This window comes from Microplitis demolitor, chromosome 4 (assembly GCF_026212275.2).
Source record: "Microplitis demolitor isolate Queensland-Clemson2020A chromosome 4, iyMicDemo2.1a, whole genome shotgun sequence".
Classification (NCBI taxonomy): Eukaryota; Metazoa; Arthropoda; class Insecta; order Hymenoptera; family Braconidae; genus Microplitis; species Microplitis demolitor.
Window position 1 is genome coordinate 4,392,838 of NC_068548.1, and position 10,491 is coordinate 4,403,328.

The 10,491-nt window shown below is 27.4% G+C and overlaps 1 protein-coding gene across 1 annotated transcript; it reads right to left on the reverse strand.

The window, feature by feature from the left end:
- Positions 1-1,436: 1,436 nt before the first annotated feature.
- On the reverse strand, positions 1,437-7,178 carry LOC103575867 (neurogenic locus Notch protein). Its single transcript, XM_008555844.3, has 10 exons — positions 6,763-7,178; positions 5,939-6,026; positions 5,604-5,852; positions 5,276-5,524; positions 4,962-5,207; positions 4,649-4,897; positions 4,304-4,549; positions 2,924-3,328; positions 2,269-2,517; positions 1,437-2,180 (listed from the first exon to the last, which is right to left on the reverse strand). The coding sequence occupies exons 1-10, from the start codon at positions 6,907-6,909 to the stop codon at positions 1,915-1,917; spliced, it is 2,394 nt and encodes a 797-aa protein (XP_008554066.1). The 5' UTR covers positions 6,910-7,178; the 3' UTR covers positions 1,437-1,914.
- Between the last annotated feature and the right edge of the window lie 3,313 nt (positions 7,179-10,491).

Consider the following 10,491-nt stretch of genomic DNA (forward strand, 5'->3'; position numbering starts at 1 on the left):
TATAACAAAATTTTCATATAGGGCCGAAAAAAATTTTGATTTTATTTGTCACAGTCGAATAAATATATCATAATGTACTATGTATAAATTAATTTACTTACAGATTGAAAAAAAAATCTTATTTTTAGAAATTATTCTTACTAAAGTACTATTGTAGTCTAAATAACTTATAAAACAAAAGAATATTATTTATCAATAAAATTTATTTATAAAAGTAATGAGGATGTCAATCGTAATAAAGTTGTTATTCTCAGATATTCTTCGATAAGTGTCATTAAACTGGTGGTACTATCGCGGCCAATTAATTCACCCCTTTTTTTCTACGAACTACTGTAAAGCATGTTGAAAAAAAAATTATTTTATCCTCAAAAATTTGAAATTCTCCTCATTCTCCGCTACGTATTATTTTAACTTGATATCAAATTCTAAATTTATTATCGATTTGATTTTTTTTATCCGAAATAATTGTCTTAATAATAAACCGCTGTCTCACTTTTTAAAATTTTTTTCTGTTTTTTTTTTTTTTTTCACTTAAAAACACATTTAACCCATTCAGATATGGTCTAAAGCAATCACGGTAGCTATTATAAGATGTTTTTAATAACTCATTTGAAAAACATTATAGAAGTAGGTTGAGTAGAAGGGGAACTTTAAAAATATTTTTACAACAATTTATTTAAGGGAATTTCCATTCCATTCGAAGCTAGATAAGACTACTAAAAACTATATATATATATATATATATATATATATATATATATATTAGAGTGCTTCGTTTCAGGCGAAGGTATTTTTTTTGTTGCTTATCAAGCAAAATATTGTTTTTTATGCTAAAACAAAAATTCCTGCCAAGTTTGAGCTCTTAATTCCAATCCTAAGTACTTTCCATTTGATTTCCAAGATTTCCCATTTAAAATACACGTAAATTAAATTACTTTTTTTTTGTTAACTTTCTAATACTCAGCTGCGTTTTATGATATCGACGCGGGTTTGGTCGCAAATTGTAGGGTATTTGGTGTTCTTCAAAAGTGCGCATAGTAACTTAGCTGTAATTCCAGCTGTTTCACTGATGTCCGCTGAGGAAGTTATTTTTCGTATGAAATTGACCTTTATTGGCTTGCAGAACGTAAACCAATGAATGCACGCTAAAAATGTAAATGGGAATTTTATAGGAAATTCTATTCCCTTCAAAAAAAGCCCCATGACTCAAGTCGCTAAAGTCCATAGTTTCTGAGTTATAGGAGTTTTAATAATTAAAAAAATATAATATTAAAAAAAAATGACAATTGCTATTTTATTTTTCAAATTATATACACATATATATATATATATATATATATATATATATATATATTTTTTTTTTTTTTTTGATTAAATATATTTTTGCATAAAGAACATAGTAAATATTTTGATTTTAATTTAAAATTGAAATTACATCAAATTCTGAAAATTTACGATAAGAACACCGTGATTTACACTAAAGAGCTTATAACTGTAAAAAGTATTGTTTCTTGGATGAAATTTACTAGGTTACTCTGTAAAAATGAAGATATAGTCTACCGTTTCAATGATCAAAAGGAAAATGACAATTTAATTATTAAGTTTGTTAGTTATTCTTCACCAGACCTGCACAGAAAGCTTTAATTTCTGTTCTATTTAGAGGGAAGAAAGTCGTTCTTTTCTCTTATGAGAAAACAAATGATGAAAATGAGAACATGTGTAGTTCTTCTCACAAACGGAGGCAGAAATTCAAGCTTTCAGGTACAAGTCTGGTGAAAAATCATATATACACCATAGGCGAAAGGTAGAACGTTTCAATCCGTGTATTTGCCAACTTCGAATTCGGCTCGGGTAGGGAATTATACACGCAGGTTGGAATGTCCTACTTTTCGTGCCTTCAGAAGTAATATACTATTAATTATTTAAGTCACTTAGTACGCATAAATTATTTGACACACGTAAAAAATCAGATTTGCATTGGCAGCTATTATAAAAACAAACGGAATTTTCAGTGATGCATTGACTATTTTTCCAACAAAATCCATCAAGAAGTGGCAGGCATGTTGAATTATTAGATGCGATATGATTTGATTTACAAACACATTTGTTATTATCGGAACAATCTGCACGTAATGGATCATTGCAATCGATACGGTCATGACAATTGGGTAACATAGATGCTTAAATAAATAATAAAGAAATATTCATCGTTAAAAAATTTAGGAACCAATATTATATTATTTTTAATAATTTGATCACTATACCAACTTTCTATACATTGGCTATCAGATGCAGGTGAATAATTTGTTTGGCATTGACATGTATTATACAAACAACGTAGATCTTCAACAGAGCAATGTTCATCTTTCAGGCAAAATTCATTTATCATTGGTTTGCACATTAATTTATTTACTGCCAATTTATTGTGGTCGCAAATACAAATTTTATTTTTTGAACAAACAGAATTTTTGATCAAACTACAACTCATAGTTGATTTACATGGCATTCCCAATGAAACTAATGAAAAATTATAATTCGTTATTCGTTATAATATTCAAACAAATCGAGCTTGGAATTGACTATTTTTAAGTTGAAATAATTATAATTGTACAGCCTTATATATAGAGCATATTTGGATATGATTCGTAAATGCTTCATAGATAATTCGTATATACTTTATACATGCTCCATATATGAGAATTAATAGCCAATTTTCATATTGTGTATTATCATATTTTTTTTTTTTACAGGAAGACAGATTTGATTTATTGTATAAGTAAATTTTTCCGAAAGATAAAAAAAAAATTTTGCTTTCAAAACAAACATATGCACAAGCTCAATTACTGTTCGAATTCAGATAGAATTACTTATTCTTCAATCTTTATATGTATATAATTTGAAAGAGTCGAATATATGTGCTTACTTGGCTCACAATGATTTATCGATTGCATTACATGATTTGGTTTGCACTGACATCGATTGACAATACAAACTGAATTTTCAACTAAACAATCTTCATTTATTTGACAAAATCCATTAAGATATGCTAGACATGTATCATTCACCGGAACGTAATTTTTGTTACAAATGCACTGATTTTTCCAACAACGCGTATTTATTCTTTCACTGCAATCTTCATCCGAATAACATACTGTTTGTGTCACAGAACAGTTTCCCGTGATGCACAAAAAGTCACTCAATAATTCGCAATACGTTTCATTTTTTACAACATAGCTTTCATCACAAATACATCTTTTCTTTTCTGAACATTTGGAATTCTTTATTAGACGACAGTCTGAATCTAATTTGCAGGATCCTTGTAAATGCACTAAAGGATAAATAAATAATATAACAAAAAATATTTTTACAGATCATTTTTACACTTACGGACATTAGTGTCCATATGAAAAAATATATATGCAGAAATATATGCCGGAAAAATAGCATATATACGACAATACTAAAGAACCAAGCTGCATATAAACTATTTGTCCGAAATATATATTTTTTCAGTTGGCTAATGCACGCTATTAGAAAACTCTAATGAAAAACTAATAGACTAGTATTTTTACGCATTAATGCTATAGTGTCATTAGCTTGTATTGTCAGTATTTTTAGTGTCATAAGCGTAGTGCACTGATTTCTTAGTATCGATGGTGTAACCCGATAATAAAAATTTGGATCCAATCATATATACTTGGATTACTATTTGTACTGATTAATGGATGATTATCAATTTTCTTGTCGATGTAAAAATTGATGGTCATTATTGGGGCTCGAACCTGGATCCTTCTGCATATCAGTTGAAGCCTGTACCACTCTGCCAACACCACGGACTCAATAGTTATGATTATTTTGAAGGTCTATATATTTATCATAGAAATCTCAATAATCTTGACAATGCAAATAATACTAATCGCAATAATTGAGCAATTTATAAATTTTCACTGTATTTATATAGAAATTGAATATAAAATTTTAAGGTTAGAGTTTTTTTTATTTGAAACATGATCGATACTGATATCACTTTTAATACTGATGTAGACTTACTAATTGAACTACTTACCAACACTATTGAAAGCCTGATCAACCCTAATCACTGCAGATTTACTAATCGGACTACTAATGATCATTTGATCATGAATAAAAGACTAATCGACATTCATCACTTCCAATAGTGTTGCAAGGTTTACTAGTCAGATTACTAATGATCACTGATTAACCACTTATGAAAACTAATAAATTTTCAAAAGTAATTATTAGTATTCATTAGTTTTTACCGTAAGAATATGATAATACTAACTTGGTATGCAGTCATTGTTAGCCTGAAGTTGGTAGTTAGGTCTACATTTACACCTATTATCAATGCAACGAGTGTTTGTAGTTGCACATCTTTCACCAGTTGAACAAAATCCATTTAAAAGAGGTGCACACATATTATTTACAGAAACGTAATTCGGGTTACAAATACACATGCGGTTTTTTGAGCATCTTGAATGCTTAAGATTACGACAGTCGTCGTCACATTCACAGTTTTTTTTCAAGGATACTTAAGATAAGACAACAAATAAAAAAATCAAAATTACTAAAATCATGTCTGCAAATATATATATATATATATATACATTTCGATTGAAATTTAATTTACTTGGAGCGCATTGTTTGCTGGATATCGGCACGAAATTAAATTCACATTGACACTGATTATTTATACAATATGAATTTTTGATACCACATTGTTTATTTATCAAACAGAATTCATCCAAAATCGACCCACAATTTTTTTCATTTATCTTATTATAATTATTTTTACAGACGCATTTTTTATCTACTGAACATATTGCATTTTTTATTCGGTTGCAATTAGAATCATCGTTGCATGAATCATTTAATAATGCTGTAAAAGTTTAAAATAATTATTAATAGAAAAAATGAAACTATTTTTGTATTTTAAGCCTTACTTGGGACGCATTCCCAATCTCGATAAACATAATTAGGTTTGCATTGACACTTATTATTAAAACACACAGAATTATCATTTGCACATAACTCATTTGTTTGACAGGAGTTATTGTAAGTTGGCGCACATGTCATGTAATTTATTGGAAAATAACGATAATCGCATGAACATATATTACTGTCACATACAGAATGATTTATCATTTCGCTACAATCTACGTCATGTTTACAAGTCATTCCTATGTAAGCTAAATTATTTTGGGAAATATTAATAAATTGTTCATTATGGGAAATTTTTTTATTAAAACACATTTACCTTCTTTACATTGAGTATTCAGTAAAGGTAAAAAATAACTGCTGCATTTACATGTATTGTTAATACAAACAGAATAATCAGGAACACATTCTTCATCTTTTTCACAAAATCCATCTAAAAGTGGCTTACATGTTTGATTTACTGCAATAGTATTTGATGTACAAATACAAACAAAATCAGTAGTTGAACATTTTGAAAATTCAACCAGCTTACAAAAGTCATCATTAAAACATAATTCTCCCAACACCACTAAAATAATATCAGATAAAAATTTTAAGGTCTCAAATTCATCTTATTATATAAGTTTGTATTAAACAATGATCCTTACTTGGCTTACAAAAAGTATTTAATTGCTTTGAATAATGAGCTTTGCATTGGCATTCATTATTTATACAAACTGAATTTTCGGGTGCACATTTTTCATTGTTTATACAATATTCACCTAATAAAGGTGCACATATTGCCCTATTAATTTGAATGTAATTTGATCTACATACACATATATATTCTGTTGAACATTTTGCATGCCATACTATATTGCAATCGTCATCTGATTCACAAGATGTTCCTAAATGTGCTTGAATAATAATGTGAATTATTCATTACTATTTTATTATTAAAATACGTTAATAGGATAAAAATCGTTTTTTACGGCACAAGTACCTTTATATTTACATTTGAATATACCATTACTTGCTTCCGTACAAATGTTACTTTGGTCACAACAAGGTTTTGGATGTTCAGGATAACACTGATAACGTAATAGAATGAAATTAAAATTTTTAGTGTCGCTAGATTATAATTTTATGATAAAATTAATGCAGATCTACGCAAATCTAATTTATATCATCTTTGAGATCGATGTGGATTTATAAATATAATAAATTTATCTACATAGATTTAAGTCGCTTTTTTAGGTCTTTGAAACAGTCATTGAGTATTAAGACCAAAACTTTTGACTTTTTTTCCTGTTAATTCTCTGCTAATAACAAATAATTTAAAAAACACTGTATGGCATAGAATTATGTTACTAATAATGTGTTCGGGTTATCGTTATTGTAATAAAAAACAAAAATTTTTACAATTTCAATACGTAAATTGTGTAAACAAGATGGCTGACATTAAAGCATACCATGCGTACGTGAAAAAAAGTTATTGTAACCGGCACTATATCATTTTTTGACGGTCACAATAATCGTTTAGCTACTTAGAGGTTAGTTGTTAAGAGAGGACTCTAGCATTGGCATCACGACCATATTGGAGTCAGGTTATGCGCGGGCCCTAAGTTACTGACTCGTTCTCTCGTAACACAGTGCCATCTGTCGGCTTATATTCTGGAACTGATCCGTATCGTAATATGTCACTTCTCAAACTTATATTATAACTAACTATTTAATTCTTAAATTTTAAATCTTCTTATGTCTATTATAGAAAGTTGTTAAATTGTTAGTGTAATAATTTTTGTTATTATTGATTTGAATACTTGCCAAATTATTTTTCTGCGCACAGTGAAAATTGTTATTTTTTGTGTTTCCAGAAATTGAATTGCTCAATAATGGAATGAAAATAAAAACTATACGATGTATTAAAAACAAAGTATCAATCGGCATCATTATACTGATTTTCGGCAACATACGCTTAAAAATTTTATTCGCTATCTATAATTGTTAATTCAAAACAGTCATAATTTATTCAATTGATTCATAGAAAATTTTAATAATTCACTGGAATAATTTAATTAGTAGCTATGGATAAAAACAACTTATTATTACTGTTAAATATTTCGTTACTAACTCAACTGCTATAAAATGTTTGATGTTTTTTTTTTATTATTTTTTTATTATTTAACAACTGGTTTTATCCGTTAAAGTTATAGTATCATAAATTTTAAATTAAAAAATTATAGAAATATACTTCAACATAAACTATAACTATTATACCACTTTTAAAAAAAAAAAAACAAAAAAAATTTGTAGTATAAAAATAAACGAAGGCTACATCGTTCGTTATCTATCTTAACCAATTGACGTCATGATTCTGTAGAATTACCTCGAACATAACTTTCATCACTAAAAAAAATACTCTTTTCCAGTATCTGCGTGTTTGAATTTTCCCGAGTAAGTATTTGTTTAATTATAGTAAAAATATACTCCAACCAACTAATATTTTCTTGATTTGAAAATTCTTATACTTATTTTAAGAAAATATTCTTGGTTGTAGTACATTATTACTAAGATTGAATAAATAATTTTTTCGGTAGGATTCAAACACGCAGATACTTGAAAACATAATTTTTTTTTTTAGTGATGTATTGTCGAGGCATATTCATATTATTTTACGTACAAAGAGAGAAGTAAATGGTTAATTCGCCAACGTAACACAGTAATTATTACCATGCAGCGTGATGACGTAGATTTCTTAACCACATTATTTTTTGACATAGTAATTTGCCCAATGGTGAATGGTAGCATTCACTATATTGACATAGGAATAACTCCTATGCTACATTGAAATTATTACAATCTCAATAAAGCTGTGTCCAATTCAAGATAGTAAGGTTATTATTAAACTAACATTTTAAAATGAGAAAATTTAGTTATTTAATTAATAATAAATACGAATTTAACTAATTGATAAAATTTACAAGTAAAAAAAATTCATAAAGTAAAGAAATTTATACAGGAAAAAATAGATTTATGTAAGAACCCGTACACAGAAAAAAATAATTTCTTGGCGCAAGAAACATTTTGTATTATGTATTGTATTTTGTATTCAAGACATTTTTTCTCACCTCAATAAAATTTTTTATTTCACTTCATAATACAAAAAATTTCTTAGGTCAAGTAAAAATTTTTTTTTATCAAAAATAGTATATTACACACCTAGGGAAGTAAAATAAGAAAGCCTCAGATCACATGTTTGTTAACAATTACATGTGATCTGAGACATTTCTTACTTTACTTCCCTAGGTGAATAATATACTATTTCGCCCCAAGAAATCCTTTTTTTCTGTGTAAGAATTAATACTAGAGAAGAGAATTATATAAAAATCCATGTATATAGGAATTTAGGCTGGATTCGGACATGGAAATTTTTGATAGAGTACTGATATATATACATGAGTGCATGCATGTGGGCAGGATGTGTTTTGCACGCAAATTAAAAATTTATTCTGTTAAAAAATATCATATTACACAAAATATTTTATTTTCAATATTGTTCGCAATATTATTGTATTTTAACAAAATCATAACATAAAGTGAGTAGATTTTAAATCATTCACCAAAAATTTCAGATCTCTCATTTTGACTGGCTCTCTCATATTTATAATATACATTTATAAGTAATCAGCTATAAAATAAAATATTTTGTGAATTAAATTGTAATAAATGATAATTATACTATGGAATAATTAATTTATTATACTTACTAAATATTTTCATTAACAAAACTCGTTATAAAAATAAACTTTTCCCGCAGCAATTACAATAATTATTATTATTCATTTATTGACTTAATAACTATCAAATCCATAAATTGTGTGACCTTGCCGTTTCAAAGCCCAAACAACGTCCATAACGGTCACTCTTTCTCTTTTCGCATACATCGTATAGGTGACAGCATCACGTAAAATATTTTCAAGAAATACTTTAAGCACAATACGTACTTGTTCATATATAAGACTTGAAATGCGTTTAACACCACCACGACGTGCTAAACGACGTATGTCTGGTTTAGTAATTCCATTGATATTATCACTAATTTTCCTTTTATGTTTCAATCCATTTCTCCCTGATCCCTTCGTTGTTTTACCACAAACTTTCATAATTAGAAATGAACGTTTTTTTTTTTTATACTTTAATATTTTTTTTATTAATTGTCAATTACTAAGTAACTTAATTTATTTATTTATTTATTTTTTATAATTTTTTACGAAAATATTTTGTTGAAAGTCAAGCAATTATTAATAGTGATATTTTGTGTAAAAATTTAAAGTAGTGAATGATTGCTAATAGAGTTACTCGAATGTGTAATTATTTCAAAACAATATAATTACAATAAGTACGACGCAGTTAATGATTACAGAATCTTTTGTAATCGACACCGCTGTGATTATTTTAGTTTATTTATATTGATAAATTGAGATATAGCATGTACTTACGATAACTAAGTAGTGATTAGTATTTTTGCAAATTATATATATTTCAACATCGAGTATTTTACAAGCCTGTATTAATATTTCTAATAACTATCAGAAAAATATTATAATTATACTAAAAGTGAAATATTTCTCGATAGTATGAGGTCTGATTAGTTGAACATAGATATAACTTTTTTAAATTTAATACCCTTATTAAATTTATATCTATTCAGATTTCTATAGATTTGTTTGTGTTACAGTGTATCTTTAGAATTGTGCAAGCTACTTCATGGCTTGTTGAGAAAATAACTTATGCATTTTTTGAACAAAATTTCCACCTGAAATTTTTTAAAGAAACTCGCGCAGGGTATGCACCAAATTTGCTCAACAAGCGCTACCCTGTTAAATAAATCCATGTGGGATTGCATGGGGATCCATATAGAAAAGTATGGATTTATGTTAGAATCCATGTAGGAAATTATGGGTACCTGAATTCCCATATGAGAAATTCACATCAGGCGCATGAGTATAGATAGGTATTAGGGTGGTCCAAAAAAACGGACTATTTTTTCTTTCGAGTCTCTTATGAAAATTTTTTGGTTTACGATATTTTAAGAAGCCTCTCCAAAAATCAGCTCGATAAAAAATTTTCAAAAGGTTGTTCACGAATTGTGAAAATATCAAAAATGATCGAAATTTGAATTTTTATTTCAAAATATTTCCTTCCTCGTGGCAGCAATAGTTTATATTTGTGGAATCATGATTACGCTGAAAAATTGAGCCCAAAATTTAAATATTTAAACCTCGCTCAAGAATTTTGAATGTTTCCGAGTGCTGTCTTTTGGACGTTTTTGAAAGACCTTTGAATATTAATAATAAAACTTCTCGATTTTTTCACCATCAATTTGCATCACAATCAATGAAAAAATAACTCGAGAAATAGACATAATAATTTATTTACATACTTTTTTATATTTTAATTCAATTTTTAGATTTTTTCGCTTATTCAAAACTTACTAAATTTTATTGTTTAAGACTGTCCAGTATATTTTTGGTTATGCAAAATTTATATTTT